A 24,541-nucleotide genomic window follows, 5' to 3' on the forward strand; every position below is an offset into this window, starting at 1 on the left:
ATGGATGCTTTCAGCTGAGACTGATGCATTGCAGGGGGTTGGTCTGGATGACCCTGGGGTGTCCCTCTCTCTTCCCCCCCCCCGCCACTCTGAGATCCTACGCTTCTACGGAGGGCGCCACAGGTCTCTCCCGCCCGCCCCCCTCCCTCCCCTCCTGAATCCCATGCATCAAGTGCGGCGGCGGGACGGGGGGGGGGCTGAGTTCTCTCCAGGGTCCTCCTCTGCGGCAGGTGGCGCACTTTCCGCCTCTGCGGAGGGGGGGGAGGAGGAGGAGGGAGGGAGGAGGAGCGGGCTGAGCAGCTGAGCGCAGGCAGGCCGGGCTCAGGCTATGGCGTGGGCTGGAGGGTAGCGGGAGCGGCAGCGCAGCCACCGCCGGAGTTTGCCCAGGTAAGGAGACGCGCGCATTGGATGGAGTGCAATGCAAGGCGAGGCGATGCGATGCAACGCGCCTCGCCTTTCGCCTCCTTTCCTTCCTTCCCCTCCCTCCCTCCCCCTCAGCAGCGACCCCTTCATTTTCTCTCCCTCCCCTTCCCAAGCCCATCTTTCTCATCCCGGCCCTCCCCCCCTCCCAACTTCTGACAGAGACCCCCCCACACACACACCCCACCCCACCCCACCCCACCTCTCCCCCCAATCCAGCCCCTGCGCTCCCCTTGAGGTCTGGGTTTTTTGCAAAGAGGAATTTGCCTTCCCTCTCCAAAACAACAACACTCCCAACCCAACTCTGCTTCTCTCTCTTTCTCTTTTATTTTTAACACCCCCTTTTCTCTGCGGGCACACTTTCCTCCTCCTCCCCCCTCCCCACCCCCCTCTTCTCCTCCCCCCCACACCCCGCCATAAATAAGAATAAATTGGCAGTCCCAGCCAGTGATTGCATCACTTCTTCTCCAGACAGGGGCCAATTCTGCTAGGAACTGGATCCTCTGCCGGTTCTCAGTGCGTCTTCTTGTGATTGCTCCTCCTGTTGTATTTTTACCCCCTTTGAGTCTTATTTATCTCTCTCCCCCCCCCCGGAAAAAAATGCACTTTCAGCCCTCTTCCCCCCCCCCTTCCCAGTTCCTAGTCTGCTTTCCTCCTCTCTGACACAGTAGACAGGGGAGGCGACAGCAATGGAGACCTTGAACTGTTGTTTTGTTTGTCTGTTTGTTTGTTTGGGGTGGACTGCAATGGCTACTGGCTTTCCACCCACCCACCCGCTGTCAAAACCAGTTAGAGGCCTCAGTTCCCAGGAGTATTTCCAAGTCCATCCCCAAATCTCTCCCTCTTACTCGCACATGATTGAAATCTCAGTTCTGGCTCGCATTCCTTTATACCTCCTCCCCATGATATCCTGAACTAGAAGGCTTATATTTTTTAAAGGTAAAGGGACCCTTGACCATTAGGTCCAGTCGTGGCCGACTCTGGGGTTGCGGCGCTCATCTCACTTTATTGGCCAAGGGAGCCGGCGTACAGCTTCTGGGTCATGTGGCCAGCATGACTAAGCCGCTTCTGGTGAACCAGAGCAGTCCATGGAAACGCCGTTTACCTTCCCGCCAGAGTGGTACCTATTTATCTACTTGCACTTTGACGTGCTTTCGAACTGCTAGGTTGGCAGGAGCAGGGACCGAACAACGGAAGCTCACCCCGTCGTGGGGATTCGAACCGCCGACCTTCTGATTGGCAGGTCCTAGGCTCTGTGGTTTAGCCCACAGCGCCACCCAAGAGAGGGGAAATTCCACATTTATTTTACCCCCACCCCCACTCTGCAACACCCACAAACTGTCTCGCGCACCCCCCCACTTTTCCTGGAGCCCCTCACAATATTTATTTCTTCTTTTCTGCCAATTAATTTTTTCTGCTTTTTGAAAACCAGCATCAAATTCATTCAGATTTTCCCCTCGCAATATTTCCACTGGCCTTCCCTCCCCTCCTTCTCTGCTTTCACACACCCCACAGAGCTTCTCCTCTGCGCCCCCCCAGCCCCAGTTAGGAGTTTCACAGCCCCCCATCCCTCTTGCTCAACCTCAGAGACGTGTTGTTCCAAATCTGGCAGGTGTCTGTGGGCTGAGGGGTGCGAGTCCTCTGTTTCCGGAGTGCGAATTAGGTTCCGCACTTTCGTTTTTGGACGCTTATTCCCCCGCCTATTATAATATTTTGGTGCTTTTTAGAACATTTCTGGTTTCCTCCTCTGCGGTTCTCACTTCCCGATACTCGGGGCAACACCTGGCTTCTCGCGCGCGGCCAACAGCTGCCGCAGATTTGTTTTATTGTTATGTATTGAATTTATATATGTCCCACTCCCCTTTCCCGTCTTGCCCAGAGCTGAGCTGTATCCTCTGCACTCCGCTTCTGATGGAGGGGGTGCTGAGACCTCTTCCCAGCTCTCAGCATCAGAATAAAAACAGCAGAGGCCGGCGGCAGGATCAGGCCTAAGGCCCATCCAGTCCAGCATCTTGTTCTTGCAGGGGTCAACTCGATGCCTCAATGGGAAACTAGCCAGCAGGATCCGAGCGCAAGAGCCTTTCTGCGGTTTCTCATGCAACGCGTTGGCCATTAATATACACAGAACAATAATTATACATACTTTATCAACCTTCTGAGAAAAATACAAAACATTAAGCAAAGCCACAAAGGCTTGCGAACTACCAGCCTCAAATGAACTTATAATGTCTGGTTTCAATAGATTTTTCAAATGCTTAACTCAGTCTTTTGAATAAGTTCATGAAGATACCAACAAAAGGTAAGTTCGGTGATATTCACAATACCGAGAGATGCTAGTGGAGTTGCAGATAGAGACAGGGTGCCGGCGTTTTGCACCTGTTTCGCCCTGGCAGTCCAAGTAATCAAAAGGCCGCTGTTTGCCCCCGATGGCTAAGCAAATCAGTCTCTAAAGCTTAAGCCAAGAAAGAGTATTCTCTATAAGGTTGAATATCAATATACGTATCAAGACTTTGAGATCAGACGACTGAAGAAGCCCGGAAAACTATCTTGGGAGTGTGCTTACCTGCAAGCCCCAGTTAAAGGGCCTGATAATAAATTATTATTATTATTATTATTATTATTATTATTATTATTATTATTTCTTATTTATAACCCACCCATCTGGCTGCTTCCAATCTGGGCGGCTTCCAAACGAGTGTTAAAAACAATACAGCGTTAAATATTAAAAACTTCCCTAAACAGGGCTTCCTTCAGATGTCTTTTAAAGATAGGATAGCTGCTTATTTCCTTCACATCTGAAGGGAGGGCGTTCCACGGGGGGGGTCCACTACCGAGAAGGCCCTCTGTCTGGTTCCCTATAACCTCACTTCTTGCCCCCGATGGCTAAGCAAATCAGTCTCTTAAGCTTAAGCCAAGAAAGGGTATTCTCTATAAGATTGAATATCAAAATACGTATCAAGACTTGGAGATTAGACCACCGAAGAAGCCCGGAAAACTATCTTGGGAGTGTGCTTAACTGCAAGCCCCAGTTAAAGGGCCCCATCGGGGGCGAACAGCGGCCTTTTGATTACTTGGACTGCCAGGGCGAAACAGGTGCAAAACGCCGGCACCCTGTCTCTATCTGCAACTCCACTAGCATCTCTCGGTATTGTGAATATCACCGAACTTACCTTTTGTTGGTATCTTCATGAACTTTTCCAAAAGACTGAGTTAAGCATTTGAAAGATCTATTGAAACCAGACATCATTAAGTTCATTTGAGGCTGGGTAGTTCGCAAGTCTTTGTGGCTTTGTTTAACGTTTTGTATTTTTTCTCAGAAGGTTGATAAAGTATGTATAATTATTGTTCTGTGTATATTAATCGCCGACGTGTTGCATGAGTTGCACTACAGCAGCAGCAACACAGGTTGCATTTTTCTAGCATTCCTGCGGTTTCTAGCAACTGGGATTCAGAAGTAGGGAGGTTATGGGATTCAGAATGGCTACTAGCCCGCTCCTCCATCCATCTGTCTCATCATCTGAAAGCCATCCAAGTTGGGAGCCCTCTTCCTGCAGCTGTGAGTTCCGCAGTTGCACAAAGAAGTCCTTCTTTCAGTTTGTCCTGAAACTTCCCTTTTCAGCTTCAACAGGTGCCCCCCGAGTTCTAGGGCTCATGAGATAAGGAGGAAAACTTTTCTCTAACTGCTTTTCCCCTGTGCCAGGCAGAATTCTATAAGCTGCTGTCCTGTCTCCTCGATTCTCTAAACTGAAATCACTTAACTCCTATCCCCAGCAGTTTCATCTCGCCGTCTAATACCCAGATTAATATCTGGCCCGATCTGTTCTGTGGCTTCTCCCCAGACAGCTGTTGTCTCAGGAAAAATATTGGGGGCGAGGGGGGGTGGCTGCGGCTGCACAGAGAGCCCATTGTCGTCGTCCTCCAGCTGCGTGTCAGTTTCTTCTCTGCAATTTCTTTATTTCGTTTATTCCATAAGATGCATTTATTTATTTATTTGCCTTCGCTAGGAGGTTCCGAGACGGGATGCGGCAAATAGAAAATGCAGCTTTTAAAACAGTTATTTTTAAAAAAAACAAAATAAAATGCAATTTTTTAAAAAATAAAATGCATAAAAAGCCATTCCAAAAAATGGAACGACGTACAGTGGTACCTCTGGTTACGTACTTAAATCGTTCTAGAGGTCCGTTCTTAACCTGAAACTGTTCTTAACCTGAAGCACCACTTTAGCTAATGGGGCCTCCTGCTGCCGCCGCACTGCTGGAGCACGATTTCTGTTCTCATCCTGAAGCAAAGTTCTTAACCCGAGATATTATTTCTGGGTTAGCGGAGTCTGTAACCTGAAGCATATGTAACCTGAAGTGTATGTAACCCAAGGTACCAGTGTAATATAAATTCAGCAAAGGAGGTGGGCCGCTTTTCACAGAGGATGAGGTTTCTTCGTGCAGCGCGTTGCTAAACTGCGGAACTCACTGCTACAGGGCCACCGATTTCGACATGAGAAGACGGTGCTGGACTAGACAGGCCATTGACCTGATCTGGTCGGCCACTGTGAGAACAGGATGCCTAACCCAGCTGGGGTTTGGGCCTGATCCAGAACGGTTACTCTGATGTTCTTCTTTCGTTAATAACGATACGATGAGGAAGATGATTGAGGAAGGGCGAGGCGGTTGTTCTTAGTGGTTTCCTAAGGGGTTTTTGTACTTCTGCAAACCTCTGGGTTCTCCCCAGGTGTCCTCAGCCTAACAAACGGCTGAGAGGGAAGAGGTTCAACAGCAGTGTTAGAAACTCAGATATATAAGCTCGGCGCCAAATACAGTGGTACCTCAGGTTAAGTACTTAATTCGTTCCAGAGGTCCGTTCTTAACCTGAAACTGTACTTAACCTGAAGCACCACTTTAGCTAATGGGGCCTCCTGCTGCCGCCGCACCGCCACCACGCGATTTCTGTTCTCATCCTGAAGCAAAGTTCTTAACCCAAGGTGCTATTTCTGGGTTAGCGGAGTCTGTAACCTGAAGCGTCTGTACCCCGAGGTACCACTGTAGCTCCTTAAACCAAGGTTGCAGTCCCCAAAACTGAATGCCTAGTTGCAACATTTTGGGGTAAGACAACCCTAAGTCTTATTTTTCAAATAACGCACTGGCTGTGATTGATGATCAGCTAAACATCTGGCTAGTTCAGATGACCTCCTTGAGCGAGGTTAAGAGCTTTGAGAACTTAAAGAAGAAAAGTCACGTGATCCAGGGACAGTCCACATATATATCGGCCTATTTCAACCTCTTTTTCTTAATGGCGGAACGGACCATTCATAATGCAGGGATATTCTTCACAACCGTGATCAGGGCAGTGGAGTGGGATAAGTGAAGACAAGCAACCACAAAGAGCTATAAGGTTGTTCACTGTTGTTCACAGAAAAAGCATTTTGGTTCCTGAAATTCATTCCGATTGTGCAGATAAAATATAAGGAATAGAATTCTACAGAATGGGTGTTAGTGTGCGGAAACAGTTCAGATCCAAGGATCTCCAGGCATGCACCTCCAGATGGTGAAGATGTCAGGCCTGGGAATCTTAACTCGGTCGCAAGCGGCCAATAGCCAGGTGCAAAATGCGCCTAAAGGTAAAGGGACCCCTGACCATCAGGTCCAGTCGTGACCGACTCTGGGGTTGCGGCGCTCATCTCGCTTTATTGGCCGAGGGAGCCAGCGTACAGCTTCCGGGTCATGTGGCCAGCAGGACTAAGCCGCTTCTGGCAAACCAGAGCAGCGCACGGAAACGCCGTTTACCTTCCCGCCGGAGCGGTACCTATTTATCTACTTGCACTTTGATGTGCTTTCGAACTGCTAGGTTGGCAGGAGCAGGGACCGAGCAAAGGGAGTTCACCCCATCGCGGGGATTCGAACCGCCGACCTTCTGATCGGCAAGTCCTAGGCTCTGTGGTTTAACCCACAGCGCCACCCACGTCCAAAATGCGCCTAGCGCCTGGCTAATTTCGAACACTGCCTGTTTGTGGAGTTCCCCTTGGGGCATCTGCTGGGCTGCTTTGCCTGATGCTGCTATAGGACTCTCATGTAGAACCTCCAGGTCCAGGTCCAGTCTATCCTGATTCTTAGGGGCAATTGCCCTTAGGGGCAATTGTCCGCTGTGAGGACAGGACGCTGTGCTAGACGGGCTCCCTTCAGCACTTTGCAAGGCGCGATTCAGGCCTCTTTTGCGTAGGCAGGGATCCTGCTTTCTCTCTGAGCGCAAGGGAGCCTTTCTTTCGCCCTCTGCTCAGCAAGAAGCAGAACCGGGACTTCCCAGTTTTCTTCCCCTCCCTGGCTTCTGCTCAAAGAGGGTGTCGCCCACCCTGGTCTTCTCCGGTCACACTTCCCTTTCCCAGAGCTCTGGGAGTTTTCGCTTCCTCCCTTCTCCCGCACTTTCTCTGCCCTCATCCTGGCACCGCAGAAGGGAAGTGCAAATTCTTCGCTCCCTTCCTGAGTTGGAAGGCAGCACTGAGTGTTCCTCCGCTGGCTGCCCCCCCCCCGCCCCCCGCTTTCAGCAGTGCGATTATCACACCTGCGGTCCCGAGACTTCGGAGAAGTTTGGTGCCAGGGACGGATCCTGCAGTAAGTCGCCCCTGTCGGAAGCCACATCCCTGCTGGGCGAGTGCTTCTCTGCGTTGGACGCCTCGCTCCCTGTTCAGGAGGGTTGTTACAGCTGGGAGAGGGGCCGTTGAAGGCTGGATGTGGCCCTCCGGATCCCCTCTCCGGACCTCGGGACCCTTCTCAGGCCACACCCCTCCCTAAACCACGCCCACTCCCTGCCTATTAGCACCACCCCCTGCCCAGAATGTAGCCTGTAATACAGATCTGTTGTTCTGCCCACCAGTGTCATGTGGACTCCAGAACGTTGCTTAGAAAGGATTGTGGCCCTCGGGCGAAGAACGCTTCCTCACCCTGTAGTCTGGGGGTGCTTATGGGGCATCCCCTGCTCTCTTTCAGGATCGCTTTCACTCTGAAAGTTGGCCTAATTTCCCCCCTCTCTATATTTATGAATGCGCATATTGAAATATTTCGGATGTTTTTGCCTGCACCCTGAGGCTTTCGAGGAGCTGGCAGTGCCGCTGTTGTTTGCAGAAGGCGCCTTAGCTCAGTGGTTGCTGGCAGAAAGTCTCCCAGAAGCTTTGATCCCCGGTGTCTCCAGGCAGAAATTTCCCCCTGCCCTGCAGAGCTGCTGCCAGTCAGTGTATACAGTACTGAGTGACGTGGCTCAACCACCTGACCTCCTGCGAGGCGGCTCCCTATACATTCTTTTGCTCAGATTCATGCGGACTAGAACCTTGCGTTGCTTTTTTGAGACGGAGGCTGCAGTTCAGTGTGTAGAGCTCTGCGTGCAGGTGGTCTCAGTCTCCGACATCTCCAGGCCAGGCTGGGAGAGAGCGCCACCTTGGAAAGGCGCTGCCAGCCAGTGTATGCAATATTGAGCTAGGTGGGCTAAGCGCCTGACTGCTGCATGCATTTTCCTGAGTTCCCGTGAGAAGGGAGCTCAGCCAAAGACTTTTGAGTGGTGCTTTCGACAGCAATCTGGTGCATGGAAAAAGCGAACCAGGAACACCCGTCTCCTGCTGTTTCCTGTTGTTGCGCTGGGTATCTGGATGGTGTTTTTTTGTCTTTGGGGGGAATGGATGGGGGACGGTTGTCAGAAGCAGAGTAGAAACAGCATTTTGCAGGGCAGCCACTGCTTGTTTCCATTAACTGGCCTCCCAGGTGCTCCCTCCCTGCTGAGCTGCATGTTCGGTGCTTGCCAAACCTTCTCCTTGACATGCTAGCTTTCTGCATGCAGGGGCTTTCCCCGTTCTATATGCATGCCTGCAGCGTGGGAACATTAATAGAATCCTAGAACCGAAGTGCCGCAAGGGGCCTGAGAGTCAACCCACTGCAATGCAGGAATCCCAGCTGAAGAATCTCCGACAGATCCTGCCTCTGTTGTTGTTGTTAATTGAATTTATATAATCTGTTTTAAAATCTCCGGCACAGGAGAGCCCATCACTTTCAGAGGCAGTTCGTTCCGCTGTCTGTTCAACAGTTCAGCTCCTCTTCCTCCCAAAAGTAGTACAGTCCGGGCAGGCCTTTGCTGAACTTTTCGCCTTTTAAGAGGGCCAGAGAGAAAGCAGTTCTCGGGAAGGGGGCAGCGGAAGCAAAGGGACAGTTGACCCCACACCCTGATTTGACCCAGCCGTCAAATCCTGGCGGGCCCCCTCCTCGCAGCTCAAAATGTTGTTTAGAAACAAAAAAGGCACTTCAGCAGCGGGAGTAGCGTGTTCAAAAGCCGCCACAGCTGTGCCTGGAGGGGGGAGATGGGACAGGGGACCTTTCACCCGAGTTGCGAAACGGCTTTTAACTTTCGGTTTTAGGGCAGAGAGATCGTGAGCCGCGTGCTGCCGAGCCGTAAACCGGTCTGTGCGTCCGGTCTTCCCTCGGTCGTGGTTGACAGGCGGAGAGGTACGTTGGGGGGCAGCGAGTGCGGGGCAGCCCTCGGCGGGCCTGATCCGGCTGCCTGGCTGCCTGCCTGTCTAACGGCATTCAGAGGAGGTATGTCCTTTTGAGGCCTCGTCCGGAAGAAAAATAAGGAGAATCGACTGCCCCCAACCTCAGCAGATGCTTCCCCAGCCCCACACCGGCCCAGAGCAGGCCGCCTCGCAAGGGCATCGCGTTCAGTGGGCACAGCTAGGTGGTGACAGAGGTGGGAGTCATGTGTGTGTGTGTGTGTGTGTGTGTTTTTGTGTGTGTGTGCAGCCGAATCTAAAAATAAATCAACTGAACATTGGAGGGAAGGCAGGAGAGACCATTTGGGAAGGACGCTGAACTCCTGAGCAGCTGGATATCAGCCAGGCGGGGAGTTGTGGGTCGGGGGCTCATCTAGGTCCACCTTTCCCACGCTCCCCCCCCCCAATTTCTGTACAGGAGAGAGCAGCTGCGAAGGGAAGCTGTCAACCCATGCGTTTATATGCATGCCATCTCAAAACCCGTTTTTTTTGCCATGTGAGAGGGGGAGTAAGATAAGGGGGGGTTGCAAAAACCAACACACACCCCTGCAACTACAACAAAAAAAGTATCTCTTCATTTGGGCTTTTGACCCTTGGCTATATTTCTCACTGAGGTGGCAAACCGGCGTCTTTGACGGACACCAAGTTAAGGCGGTTCCCGCAAAAGGGACAGTTCCCACGTGTGTTGATAATAATAATAATAATAATAATAATAATAATAATAATAATAATAATACAACATTTATTTATACCCTGCCCTTCCCAGTTCAGAAAAACAGGCTCAGGGTGGCTAACAACAAATTTAAAGCACTTAATTGTGATACAACAACAAAAAGCACAAAATATAGTACAAAAGCGTGAATAACAATAAATTCAAAGTTCTAAAATCAATTTGGGGGAAATCCATCCAATAAACATCAGATGATCACCAGGGCTAGCTGGCTAAATTAGTCTTATTTGGGCCAGCGAGGAGACCAGGGGAGAATTAGCTGTGGGGTCCCAGAGCGCATAACCTTCATAAAAAGAGGAGAGGGAGGGAAGGAAGGGGAATAAAAAAATCAGGCAAAATTCATATTGAAAGCCAGGTGGAATAGCTCTGTCTTACAGGCCCTGCAGAAGGAGGTTAGATCCTGAAGGGCCCTGGTCTCATGGGACAGAGCATTCCACCAAGTCGGAGCCATCACTCCGATGGGATGGGAGGCGAAGAATCCCCGTGCACGTGAAAGCTAGCATTTCTGGATGGAGGGTGTCGGAACAGTGCGGCGCTCCGACGTCATTTGACCCGGAAGCCAAGTTGCAGCGGAGAAGTGCCGCCTTGCAAGTGCGGTCGCAGCAGGAAGCTCTTGAGTTCTCCCTTCCTTCCTCTTTCCTCTCTCTCGACACACAGATCTTGGGTCTGTAATATGCTTAAGAACAAGGTCATGGAAGCTGGAAGGGGTAGAATGAGACCGTACCACTTCAGGCTGCGGGTGGGAGGGGGCGAAACCACTTTTGAATGCTCCCACAGTTACTCCCACATTTTTAAATTTTATATCCTGCCAGTAGAAAGCTAGCACATCAGGGGAGAAGGCTGGCCGATATACTAGCTTTCTGCTTGTGGGGAGGTTTGAGGGCGTGGTTTCCCTACTGTCCCCTACATCTGGAAGTGTGGGGGGGCATTCTTACCACGGGCAACCATGTTATAGCCAGTGTTTATACCTTTGCTTGACTGTGTTTCTTGCTTGTCTGGATGCTGGATAGAGAGAGGTCTGAGAGTGAGTGCAGAATCTAGCCTGCTGTTGTCCTGCCCACTTTTGTCCTTGGCCCCTCCCACTACCGCTCTGCCACCCTGTGTCCCGGACCGCCATGCCCTCTCTGAGCATGTGCAGAGTTGTCACACTGCCACCGCCCCCCAAGAATTAGCACAAAGGTCGCCTGCAGGAAGTGGCGTCCGTGGTGAGTCCCTCTTGGGATTTTTTAAGAGCTGTGAGTTGCACCCAGTTCCTCCTCTTTGCTTCCGTAGTCCCCAGCACCCATTTCCTCCTGAAAGAGCCCCCGCCCTACGGGTTCCACCATATCAGCAGAAACGTGACCGCTGACGCCCCCTTCTTTGGATTCCTCCTTCCCCTTTCAACCTCAGAGACCCAGAGAGACACGCAAATACACAAACACATATGAACACCCACACACAAACCTGTCTCGCTCTCTCTATACAGTGGTACCTCGGGTTAAGTACTTAATTCGTTCCGGAGGTCCGTTGTTAACCTGAAACTGTTCTTAACCTGAAGCACCACTTTAGCTAATGGGGCCTCCTGCTGCTGCTGCGCCGCCAGAGCACGATTTCTGTTCTCATCCTGAAGCAAAGTTGTTAACCGAAGGTACTGGGTTAGCGGAGTCTGTAACCTGAAGCGTATGTAACCTGAAGCGTATGTAACCCGAGGTACAACTGTATATATACTCTGTAGCTGTGAATTATTATTATTATTATTTTATTGTTATAACTTATACCCCACTCTTCACCGGGTTAAGACAATTTAAAGGTAAAGGGACCCCTGAAGGTTAGGTCCAGTCGCAGACGACTCTGGGGTTGCAGCGCTCATCTCGATTTATTGGCCGAGGGAGCCGGCATACAGCTTCCGGGTCATGTGGCCAGCATGACTAAACCACTTCTGGCGAACCAGAGCAGCGCATGGAAATGCCGTTTACCTTCCCGCCAGAGCGGTACCTATTTATCTACTTGCACTTGATGTGCTTTCAAACTGCTAGGTTGGCAGGAGCAGGGACCGAGCAACGGGAGCTCACCCCGTGGTGGGGATTCGAACCGCCGAACCTCTGATTGGAAAGCCTAAGGCTCAGTGGTTTAGACCACAGTGCCACCCGCGTCCCTAAGACAATTTAAAACACAAAGTTAAAAACAATGTTCAAAAACTTAACAATTAGACAAATGCACGATCACACACACACACACACACGCTAATAAAAATAACGACACCTAATGAAAAGTCACAAAAGTTCACGCAGTTGCCTATCCTAGGTTTAGATCTCCAGTCTTTTTGCATTAGAAATCACGAGAGAGAGAGAAGGGGACAGGAACCCCACCCTTCCCAGAAGCCTTCTCCAACATCTTTCTCGAGACTTTGGTTGCTGTGGCTGGGGACCATTTCTGGCCAGGGTGCTTCCACCCCCGCAGAACACGTCGCCGGTTTTCATTCTTTTAGGGAAGTTTTCTACAGACCACTTTTCTGCGCAAACGGCAGAATCAAGAACTGCACGTAACGTGGACCAAATCGGTCAGTCGCCTTGGGGGGGGGGGGATGGTTTTTGTCACCGTTGGCACGGCAGAGGCTCCTGGCTGGCACCTTTCCCTCGGAATGGCTTCTGAAACACTTCCGTTTCGCTGCCCTGCCAGTTTGTTTCGCTGGTTCTGGCATTATGAGAGACGGGGGACACGTCCCAAGGCTGTAAAATGGCACACGGCAGAGAGGAATTCTTCCTCCGTCTCTTGTAAGGCCACAACTCGGGGGCATCTGATTCAGAACAGGTAAAAAGGCTGTGCTTCTCTTATCTGTTCAACGGCGGAACTCCCTGCCACAGAAGGCAGGGTGGCCGCCATTTTGGATGGCCAAGGCACAGTCTGACCCCCCTCCTTTGGTAATCCTCATAGAACTCTAGCCCAATGGTTGCCATTAATTTGATTCTGAATTCATTTTAGAATGAATTGATTTTAGAATGTATTTCAACTGATTGATTGTGATTTTATGTAAACTGTGGTACTTTTATTGTTGTTAGCCGCTCTGAGCCCGGCTTCGGCTGTGGAGGGCGGGATAGAAATAAAATTGTATTTTATTATTTTATTATTACAGTCATACCTCGGGTTGAAGTAGCTTCGGGTTGAGCATTTTCGGGTTGCACTCCGCGGCGACCCGGAAGTAATGGAGTGCGTTACTTCCGGGTTTCGCCGCTTGCGCATGCGCGGACACTCAGAATGACGTCACACGCATGCGCGGAATGGCGAATCACGACCCGTGGACATGAGTTGCGTCCACTTCAGGAGGCAAACAGGGCTCCGGAACGGATTCCGTTCGCATCCAGAGGTACGACTGTATTTTTTATTTTTTTTTAAATAATTTTTATTAACTGGCCAATCACATCAAATTAAATCACATCACATAAATTCCAAATTATAAAGCCAAATTTTTAAATTTTGTTGGGGGAACCCATACTTCAAGATCCAAAGGGGGATTCGGATCATCTTCTTATTACTGCGTTAATGTCCAAATCAGTCCCAATCAGTCCAAACAAAATTCATAATTCTACCCAGTCTTATCTTGGTGTTTCCACATCATATCTTGTTCATATAATTTCTATTTTTCCTTTACGATCTCTTCTGTTAGTCTCCTTAAGCCGATAAGCAAAATAATGACTGTATTATTATTTTAGAGGAGCGGTGGACAAATTCATGTAGGAGAAGCCTAGCGATGGTACACGATGGCCATTCTCTGCCTCCACAGGTTTCATGTCTCTCGCGCCGCGGCAACGGGCCGCCGAACATTCTGCGCAGGCCGCCATTGGCTGGGAGCTTCCCGGGAGGCGGGGCTTCTCACCTGGCTCTTCTTCATATTCCCCTGTTGCAGATGCCGTGAGCCGCCGCCATGACGGACGAGTGGGCCCCGCAGCTGGTGGACTACTTTGTGGTGGCCGGCTTGGCGGACACTTCGGCGCCGCTGGAGGATGAGAGCCAGCCGCCTCGCCCGTCCCGGCCCAGCGAGCCCATCGTGGACGTGGCAGTCATCGTGCGCTCACAGGGCGAGGAGGTGCCTCACGGCTTCACCTGCATCGACCGCACCACCTCCGGGAACCCCGTGGAGCTCAACGCCGGGCTGCTCAACAACCCCCAGATGTACATCTGCTACAGGAGGGGCCGGGACAAGCCCCCCATTGTGGAGCTGGGGTAGGTGACTCCAGTCCGTTTCACGTAGGGCCGCCTCTGAAGAGGGTTCGGAAACTTCAGCTGGTGCAGAATCCGGAGCAAGACGGTTTGAGCCTATTGCACTGATCCCAGTCCGACTGCACTGGCTACCGATTAGTTTCCGGGCCCAATTCCAAGTGCTGGTTTTGACCTGTAAAGCCTTAAACGGCTCAGGACCGCGATACCTCAAGCACTGCCTCTTTCCGTATGAACCTACCCGGACCCTGAGATCATCTTCTGAGGCCCTCCTTTGTGTGCCTCCTCCGAGAGAGGTCAGGAGGGTGGCAACACAAGAACGGGGCCTTCTCTGCAGTGGCTCCCCATCTGTGGATTGCTCTCCCCAGGGAAGTTTGCCTGGTGTCTTCATTGTACACCTTCAGGCGCCAGGCAAAAATGTTCCTTTTTAACCAGGCCTTTGGGTGATCTGATTTACATCTTATGCCCTTTTAAACTGTGCTTCGGGGGGGGGGACTGTTGGGTTGTTGTTATTTTTATTATGTATTTTGTGTTTTAGATCTTGATTTTTTTCTGTGAACTGCCCTGAGACCCCTGGGTATAAAGCGATATATACTGTATTTTTCCTTGTATAACATGCCCCCAACCAATCGCCCGTCCCACATATGCACTATCCATGTATAAGATGCCGCCCCCCCTCCCGATTTTTAACATTATTTTAGAGCAGCCTTTCTCAACCTGTGGGTCCCCAGATGTTGTTGAACTACAACTCCCATCACCCCTAGCTAGCAAGGCCAGAGCTCAGGGATGATGGGAGTTGCAGTCCAACAACATCTGGGGACCCACAGGTTGAGAACTACTGTTTTAGAGTAAAAAAAACCTTGTCTTCTACACAGAAAAGTATGGTAAATTCAATAAATAATAATATTGGACTACTGCAATGCGCTCTGTGTGGGGCTACCTTTGAATGTGACCCGGAAACTACAACTAATCCAGCATGCGGCAGCTAGACTGGTGACTGGGAGTGGCCACCGAGACCACATAACACCGGTCCGGAGAGATCTGCATTGGCTCCCAGTACGTTTCCGAGCACAATTCAAAGTGTTGGTGTTGACCTTTAAAGCCCTAAATGGCCTCAGTCCAGTATACTTGAAGGAGCGTCTCCACCCCCATCGTTCAGCCCGGACACTGAGGTCCAGCGCCGAGGGCCTTCTGGCGGTTCCCTCCCTGTGAGAAGTGAAGTTACAGGGAACCAGGCAGAGGGCCTTCTCGGTAGTGGCACCCGCCCTGTGGAACGCCCTCCCATCAGATGTCAAAGCGATAAACAACTACCTGACATTCAGAAGACATCTTAAGGCAGCCCTGTTCAGGGAAGTTTTTAATGTGTGACAATTTAGTGTATTTTTGGTCTCTGTGGAAGCCGCCCAGAGTGGCTGGGGAAACCCAGCCAGATGGGCGGGGTATAAATAATAAATTATTATTATTATTATTATTATTATTATTATTATTATTATTATTATTATTTGGGAGACAGTTGGGAGAGCATGACACTCTTCATCTCAGGGTTGTGGGTTCGAACCCCACGTTGGGCAAAAGATTCCTGCATTGTGGGGGGTTGGACTAGATGACCCTGGGTGTCCCTTCCAACTCTGCCAATTCGCAGAGAATGCTATCGACAGCTACTGTCTCGGGTGGCTGTGTTCTGCCTCCACTGTCGCTTCTGAATACCAGTGGCCGGGAATCTCAAGGGAGGGAGTCCTCCTTGAGAGTTTCCCAATGGTTGTCCATTGTAGGCTTGGTGAGCCCCTGGCCTCATACAGCAGGCTTCTTCTGATGTCCTTAGGTAGGGTGGTTGGTTGGGTATGTGGGCGTTCAGCACGCATGAGATGGGCCCCAATATATTTCAGAATGCCTTTCCCCTTATGAAAGCACACGGACCCTGTTAGATCTTCGTCTGAGGCCCTCTCCCCTTCTTGAGAGAGGTTGGCAACAAGGGACGGGGCCTTTTCAGTGGTGGCACCCTGCTTGTGGAAAGCTCTCCTGACAATAACGTCCTTTCAGTGCCAGTACATCTGGCAGATCAGGGCAATTTGCTGTCTGGTATGTTTCCCACTGAGCTCCTTGGAGGAAAACGGAGCTATAAAATGGAAAACGATTGAAGTCCCAACCAAAGAAGAATGGCAGCTTAAGTTGACAGAATATGCACAATTTGCAGGCTTGACATACAGAATAAGAGAACAAGGAGAACATATCATTAAAGAAGATTGGAAAACATTTATTGAATATATGGGAAATAATTGTGTACAGCTAAAAACGCTGGCAGCGTTAAGATAACTTCAACAGAGTAAATTGATGGATGCAATAACGGAAAACCGATTGTTATAGTTTTTGTAAAACATGCAGGGATTTAAGATATGTAAAATGAACCGTGGAAAGAGGAGAAGGGAAGTCACTGCCATCTTAAGGATGTAAAATGTTTATTTGAAATTCTAGAACAGGAAATTTAATAAGAATTATATTAGGAAAATAAAATAAAACGGAGCTGTAAACACGATAAATAAAGGGATAACGTGGAACTGAGAGTACCGCAAAGGACAGGTCCTTAGAATCGTATTGTTGGTAGGGGGCTCCAGGGGTCATCTAGTCCAACCCCCCGCAATCCCTATTCCTCATATTGAAACGCACACTCTCTTTTGCCGTTTGCCTAGGGTGCACTACGACGGAAAGGACCACCCGAAGCCCGGCTACAAAATCATCGACACGACTCCCTATAGCCATTCGGCTAACCTGGCCTCGGGAGCCCCCGGGCACCAGCGCACCTTTCTGACGTACCGGCGAGCCAGCGAGAGCCAGGCCTACAGCACGCTGGGCATCACCGACATCTGCCTTATCATGCCCAGCAAAGGCGAGAGCCTCCCGCACACCTTCTGCCGCGTGGACCGGAACCTCAACGCGGGCATGGTGAGTCCCGGAGCTCAGGTGCTGCCCTGGCGCAGTGGCAGAACTCATGGCTCTGTACCCAGGAGGTCCCTGGCATCTCCAGGGGGGGCTGGGGCTTCCTCCTCCTCTCCCATCTGAAATCCTGAAGTGTGGCTGCCGGTCAGTGCACGCAGTACTGATCTGGATGGAGCAACGAGCTGGCAAATTGTCCCAGCTCCGCTCAATTCCTGTTTTGTCCTCTATTCACAGTTGGAAGGGACCACAAGGATCATCTAATCCAACTCCCCTTCAATGCAGGAATCTTTGGCCGAATGTGGGATTCAAACCCACAACCCTCAGATTAAGAGTCTCATGCTCTGCCAACTGAGCCATCTCATTGCTCAGAACCAGGAGGGCTGGAACCTTCCTGGAGAGGAGGGCAGCCAAGTACCTGCTTTTGAGTGCAGAAGGTACCAGGATCAGCCCCTGGTGTTTCCAGTTGAAGACCCGGGGAGCAGGTCATGGGGAAAATTTTCCTGCTCTTCTTGAGACCCTGGAGAGCAGCTGTCGGTCAGTGTAGCCAGTATTAGGTTAGCTGGACAAATACCCTTGACTCGGTCCGGGCAGATTTCTCTGTTCCCAAGGCTGCTTTTTCTGTGGTGCAGCCAATTGCTTTCCTCCACCTTTTCTTGCCTATCTCTTTTCTGCAGTGGGGACCAGCCCTCTACATCTGCTACAAGATGGCGCTGGCAAAAGGGAACACTCTGGTTTACCAAGCAGGTATGTCTCGGACAGAGGACACGTGGCTCTTGGGGGCCTTATTGAGCTCCCTGTGTGTGTTGACTTATCTTTTTTAAGAAACTGCCATCCTGTCGCCCGGCTCTAACACAGGGGCAGGGAGACATTTGGCCCTCCAGGTGCCAGTGGAGTCCAATTCTTCTCCTCTCCACTGAGGATGCTCAGATCAAAGTGCCGTCAATCTCCCGAGAGAGGCCCCCGCCTGAAACCCTGGAGAGATGCTGCCAGTCCGTGCAGGCAATACTGAACCAGGTGGATCAGTGATTGGAGCACTCACTTTATATTGCCAGCTTGTCTTGATATACCAGGTGTGACCGGAAAGTTTGGTGAACGGTCACAGAAATCGGACAGCGAGAAATATTCGAGCATAAAGTCGGCATCGGAAACCCACAAAATGCTCGCAATTGTGTACAGAGATGAAGCTGCAACTCAAAAGACAGTGTGTGAGTAGTTTAAACGTTTCCGTGAAGGGCGGCAAACCATCGAAGACGACCCTCAGACCGTTGACAAGCAGAACGGCAGCAAATGTCGACAGAGGTTGTGAGTTATTGATGCGGGATCAGCGTTTGTCCGTCCAAATGATGGTGAAAGAATTTCATGTTCCACGTGAAATTGTTACTGAGTTTGTCCCACCCTCCATATTCTCTCGATCTGGCCCCACCGGATTTCTTTCTTTTTCCAAAACTGAAATCGTCACTGAAAGGGCACAGATTTTCCAACATTCCACACCTCCAAGCGGCTGTGACGAGGGAACTGAAAGCAGTATGGAAAGAGGACTTCTCCAGAAGTTTCCAACAGCTCTACGAGCATTGTCAACGGTGCATTGTAACAGAGAGGGCCTACTTTGAAGACCTGTAAGGCATGTATGTTCTCGCTGTCTGATTTCTGTGACCGTTCACCAAACTTTCCTGTCACACCGTGTATATCGGCTGCCACGCTGATGGAGTTGGTCCTGATTTTTGAGGAGCGTCCCTGTCGGGAGAGATGGCGTGGGGGGAGGACGTATTTGAGATGTGTGGGTCCTTGGATGCTGAGAGCTTCTCAGGTTAAAACCAGCAGCATGAAACTCAAAGCCTGTGAACTCAGGCGAAATCTGATTGCACCTCCCCAAGGTTCCAAAGGAGTCACAAAAACATCTGAGTAGTCTTCAAGGGCAGGTCCCATGTAGCGCAGAATGCAGTAGTCAAGCCTGAAGGTTGCAGGGAATCATGGATCAGTGGATCAGGATCCCCTCTTCCTGGGAATGGGTAGACCCTGAGGGATAGTTGTAATTAATTGACGGGGAGGGACCGAAACAGCTTCCTCCCATTTGTCTTCCCCTTCCAGGTCTCCTTAGTCGCTACCCAGAGGAGGACAACGAGGCGTTCCCGTTGCCGGAGTCCGTGGCTGTTTTTTGCCTGCCCATGGGGGCGACCATCGAGAGCTGGCCGGCCGACACAAAGTACCAGCTTCCTGTCTTCTCCACCTTCGTGTTGACCGGGGCTTCGGGAGACAAGGTAGTCAGATTGCATGGTGGTGGGAACTACTTTTTGGGCTGGGTCAGAGAACCTGGGGTGGGTGATTAGATAGATAGATAGATAGATAGATAGATAGATAGATAGATAGATAATTTATTACGGTCAAAGACCAGCTTCCATAACACAATAAAAACAGCGTTCATAAAGATAAAATATACAATCAGAGCAGATTGCAGCAATACCTCATGAGTTAAAATTGAGATACCATAGATTCCGGCGTATAAGAGAGAGCCAGTGTGGTGTAGTGGTTCACAGCGGTAGATTCGTAATCTGGGGAACCGGGTTCGCGTCTCCGCTCCTCCACATGCAGCTGCTGGGTGACCTTGGGCCAGTCACACTTCTCTGAAGTCTCTCAGCCCCACTCACCTCACAGAGTGTTGTTGTGGGGGAAGAAGGGAAAGGAGATTGTTAGCCGCTTTAAGACTCCTTCGGGTAGTGATAAAGCGGGATATCAAATCCAAACTCTTCTTCTTCTTCTTCTTCTTCTTCTTCTTCACCCCGGAAAAGAGGTTAAAAAGTTGGGGGTCGTCTTGTACACCGGGTATGGGCGGAGCCCGCCCCCCCCCCACTGCTGCCCCCCCAGTCGCCTAATACACTGGAATCTACGGTATATACATACAGTGATACCTCGGATTAAGTACTTAATTCGTTCCAGAGGTCCGTTCTTAACCTGAAGCACCACTTTAGCTAATGGGGCCTCCTGCTGCTGCCGCGCCACCGGAGCACGATTTCTGTTCTCATCCTGAAGCAAAGTTCTTAACCTGAAGCACTATTTCTGGGTTAGCGGAGTCTGTAACCTGACGCGTCTGTAACCTGAAGCGTATGTAACCCGAGGTACCACTGTACACCCGTACAACTAAGATTTGAGCTACCATAAAAATTGACCCTGAGGCACCCCAAAGGGCGACCAGCATTTCCCTAGTTCCCTATTCTAGAGGATGATCTGTGCCTACAAATCTGGGTGCAGAATCCGGCTACCAGCCAGGTCGACTCAGTTTGACTCAGTTCCCAGAACCAGACTGGGAACAAGCTTTGGGCCATTACCATCGATAGAAGGCTACTATATTTAATTCAGGTAGTACATTCAAATACGGCACTTAGAGTCAGGTGCAGCCGGCTAGGGCACTTAACAGACCCCATTAAAACATTTAAGGGTGTTAGGCAAGGGTGCCTTTTGGCCCCTTTATTATTTAATTTTTATTTAGATAACCTGGTAACCACTCTCCATAACCTCAACTACCACCCTCCGAAGTTAGCAAACTGGCACATCACAGCCCTTCTTTACGCAGATGACGCGGTAATACTATCCAGAACCCCCATAGGGCTTAAAAAGGTAAAGGGACCCCTGACCATTAGGTCCAGTTGTGGCTGACTCTGGGGTTGCGGTGCTCATCTCGCTTTACTGGCCGAGGGAGCCGGCATACAGCTTCCGGGTCATGTGGCCAGCATGACTAAGCCGCTTCTGGCGAACCAGAGCAGCGCACGGAAACGCCATTTACCTTCCCGCCAGAGTGGTACCTATTTATCTACTTGCACTTTGACGTGCTTTCGAACTGCTAGGTTGGCAGGAGCAGGGACCGAGCAACGGGAGCTCACCCTGTCCCAGTGATTCGAACCGCCGACCTTCTGATCGGCAAGTCCTAGGCTCTGTGGTTTAACCCACAGCGCCACCCACGTCCCATAGGGCCTAGAAGAGCACTAAGAAAATTAGCTGCCTATTGTGAGACGAAATGTCTGGGGTGAGTGACATGGGCTCTCAGGGAGCAATCGGATATTTGGGATAGAGGGCTGTGCTAATTGGCAGGACTGTACCAACTTAGTGCATGTGTGTGGGTTTTGTTGCAGACAGGTTAGGGCAAGTCTTTATTTTATTTGGGTGCTTCGGCAACAGAGGTGTCTGGCAATCTACATGAAAAAAATGTTTTTAAAAAATGATTGGTTGGTTGCATTTATCACCTCCATCTCCTGCCAAAGGAGCCCCAGGTGGCAAACAACAAATAATAAAAACATATTTAAACATCATAAAAACATTTGCAATGAAGATGCAAACTAGGAAAGAGCTCAACATAAACTTGACAAAAACATGAATCACAGCCCAAAAACCAATAGCCAGAGAGTTAACAACCTATAAAAACAGTCTTTAGAAGACCAATATCATAGGGTGGGTCTTAAAACATTCAAATTCCAGAGTCTTGGAAATCTTTAAAAGACCAGCAAGTGAGCTATTGTGGTTGGCGTTCATTTTTCATGTTAACGTCAATATCCTGGCATTTGCTTCCTTCACCATGTGTTCACAGCGTGGCAATTGGCAAACAAGTCTGCAGATGTTTCTAGTCCACAATGTTTATTACAGAAGCCTGTCCCGCGCACATAACACACCTATAAACATAACAGTGGCAAATAATAATAATAATAATAATAATAATAATAATAATAATAATAATAAATTATTTTATTTATATCCCGCCCTCCCCAGCCGAAGCCGGGCTCAGGGCGGCTAACAACAATAATACAGTACAACAGTACAACACAACACTCTAAAATCATTCATTATAAAATTAATTCAAATCAAACCAATGGCAACCATTGGCCCATAGCTCCGCGAAGATTGCCGAAGGAGGGAGTCAGGCTGTGCCCTAGCCAAAAGCCTGGTGGAACAGCTCTGTCTTGCAGGCCCTGCGGAAAGATGTCAGGTCCCGCAGGGCCCTAGTCTCTTGTGTCAGAGTGTTCCACCAGATTGGAGCCACAGCCGAAAAAGCCCTGGCTCTAGTTGAGGCCAGCCTAAACTCTCTGTGGCCTGGGACCTTCAGGATGTTTTTATTTGAAGACCGTAAGTTCCTCTGTGGGACATACCAGGAGAGGCGGTCCCGTAGGTACGAGGGTCCTAGGCCATATAGGGCTTTAAAAGTTAAAACCAGCACCTTAAACCTGATCCTGTACTCCACCGGGAGCCAGTGCAGCTGGTATAGCACCGGGTGAATGTGATCTCGCAGCGAGGACCCCGTAAGGAGTCTCGCTGCAGCATTCTGCACCCGCTGGAGTTTCTGGATCAGTCTCAAGGGCAGCCCCACGTAGAGCGAGTTACAATAATCCAGTCTGGAGGTGACCGTCGCGTGGATCACAGTGGCTAGGTCAGGGCAAGAGAGGTACCCTTTGTTTTGCCAGTTTAACAACAATAAGAAGAAGAAGCATTATCCCCGTTCTCCGAAGATTCCCTTCCAGGTCGCCTGGAGTTACTCTTCACTCACCCTAGGTGAGCGACTGTTTCACCAAGGTTGCACAGGGCTCTGACTTTCCTCCTTCCCTTCTTCGGCTTCTCTTGCTCTCACTCCCAGGTGTATGGCGCTGCCATCCAGTTCTACGAGTCCTTCCCGCGGGAACGCCTCTCAGAGCGGCAGTGCATGTGGCTGAACCTCCTCACCGTCGTCGACCGGCGCCCCATCACCAGCAAATCGGTTCAGACACGCAAGAGCATCTGCGTCCTGTCCCACTGGCCCTTTTTCGACGTCTTCCGGAAATTCCTCACTTTCCTGTACCGTTACAGCATCTCGGGGCCTCACGTTCTTCCGCTCGAGGCGTAAGTTGGGGATGCGGCCGATAGGATCGGGGCCTCTGTGTGTGCTTGCGAGGACTGAAACGTAAGCAGAACCTTGTCTAGATAACAGCCACAGATCCCTCTAATCTGAGATGGTAGATGGCAGAATGTCTCGCCAAAGTGGCGCATGCTCTCTTTATCTCCTGCATGGACTACTGCAATGCTCTCTGTGTGGGGCTACCTTTGAAGGTACCTTTGAACTACAACTGATCCAGAATGCAGCAGCTAAATGGTGACTGGGAGTGGCCACCAAGACCACATAACACCAGTCCCGAAATACCTACATTGGCTCCCAGGACGTTTCCGAGCACAACATTTAAGGCCCTAAATAACCTCGGCCCAGTATACCTGAAGGAGCGTCTCCACCCCCATTGTTCTGCATGGACACTGAGGTCCAGCACCAAGGGACTTGTGGCAGTTCCCTCAGAAGTGAGGTTGCAGGGAACCAGACAGAGGGCCTTCTTGGCAGTGGCGCCCGCCCTGTGGAACGCCCTCTCATCAGATGTCAAGGAAATAAACAACTATAAACAACTCCCACGAGAATAATAATAATAATAACAATAATAATAATTTATACCCTGCCCATCTGGCTGGGCTTCCCCAGCCACTCTGGGCGGCTTACAACAAAATATTAAAATACAGTAATGAATCAAACATTAAAAGCTTCCCTAAACAGGGCTGCCTTCAGATGTCTTCTAAAAGTCTGGTAATTGTTGTTCTCCTTGACATCTGGTGGGAGGGCGTTCCACAGGGCGGGTGCCACCACCGAGAAGGCCCTCTGCCTGGTTCCCGGTAACTTGGCTTCTCACAGTGAGGGAACTGCCAGAAGGCCCTCAGAGCTGGACCTCAGCGTCCGGGCAGAATGAGGGGGGTGGAGACGCTCCTTCAGTTATACTGGTCTGAGGCCGTTTAGGGCTTTAAAGGCCACCACCAACACTTTGAATTGTGCTTGGAAACGCACTGGGAGCCAATGTAGGCTATCCCTGTCCAGATAGGGGCATAGCTGGGCCACCAGCTGAAGCTGATGGAAGGCACTGCGACTTTAAAGGAGGAATAGACAAATTCCTGGAGGAGAGGGCTCTGTGGTTTCTAGCCACAATGTTTATACTCTTGCCCCCACAGCTGGAGGGCAGTAATGCTTCTGAATCAGGCGGATCATTGGCCTGATCCAGCAAAGCTCTTCCTATGCCTGTAAGCTGCTGTTACAGGGCAGAGATGGCGATTGTGGTTTTATTTGTGTGTGTGTGTGTGTGTGTGTGTGTGTGTGTGTGTGTGTGTGTAAGGGTGTTCTTCTTCCCTGTGACTTCTCTGTTGCTCTTTCCAGGCACATCTCTCATTTCATGCACAATGTCCCCTTCCCATCTCCACAGCGGCCTCGGATCCTGGTTCAGGTAAGCAGAAAGTGGAGGAACCCAGAGCCTTTGCTCATCCTGTTGTTGGCAGCGGGGGGGAAGGGGTTGCAGGTCGCACCTTCCCCGGGTGACGGGGAATCAGCTGGGCAATTCCATTGTGTTAGCAGTAGTGTTGTGGCAAACTCAGAGGTGCACGCTGCCTTCATAATAGTCGCAACCGCACTTCCTTGCCACTGTACCCCCTTCTAAGATTATACATAAATATGCATTGTTATTGTTGTTGTTGTTATTGTTATATTATTTCAATTTATATAATGCCCAGGAGGTCCCAGGACGGTGCACATTATAAAAACACATTACAGAGCATCAGTGATAAAAACATAATGAAAAGCATACCAACAGACAGCCTAATAATAAAATAGTTGTCATGCTAACAGTCCTCTCCCCCAGGCATAGGCAAACTCTGGCCCTCCAGATGTTTGGGACTACAATTCCCATCATCCCTAGCTAACAGGACCA

At 50.3% G+C, this 24,541-nt stretch overlaps 1 protein-coding gene across 3 annotated transcripts in view; it reads left to right on the forward strand.

Annotated features, from left to right (window-relative positions):
• The first annotated feature begins 260 nt into the window (after positions 1 to 260).
• Positions 261 to 24,541, forward strand: part of DENND4B (DENN domain containing 4B) — a 58,296-nt gene continuing 34,015 nt past the window's right edge. For 2 of the 3 annotated variants that reach the window (XM_083590946.1, XM_083590948.1), the window contains exons 1-7: positions 261 to 387; positions 13,552 to 13,868; positions 16,550 to 16,802; positions 17,471 to 17,540; positions 18,885 to 19,054; positions 22,411 to 22,652; positions 23,995 to 24,061. In XM_083590946.1, coding sequence (XP_083447072.1) covers positions 13,570 to 13,868; positions 16,550 to 16,802; positions 17,471 to 17,540; positions 18,885 to 19,054; positions 22,411 to 22,652; positions 23,995 to 24,061 — 1,101 coding nt within the window. In that variant the 5' untranslated portion in view covers positions 261 to 387; positions 13,552 to 13,569. Of the gene's footprint in view, positions 388 to 8,806; positions 8,895 to 13,551; positions 13,869 to 16,549; positions 16,803 to 17,470; positions 17,541 to 18,884; positions 19,055 to 22,410; positions 22,653 to 23,994; positions 24,062 to 24,541 lie in introns of all 3 variants that reach the window. The other variant, XM_083590947.1, reaches the window with a different exon arrangement.

The sequence above is a fragment of the Podarcis filfolensis genome, assembly GCF_964270895.1.
Source record: "Podarcis filfolensis genome assembly, chromosome: 16".
Classification (NCBI taxonomy): domain Eukaryota; kingdom Metazoa; phylum Chordata; class Lepidosauria; order Squamata; family Lacertidae; genus Podarcis; species Podarcis filfolensis.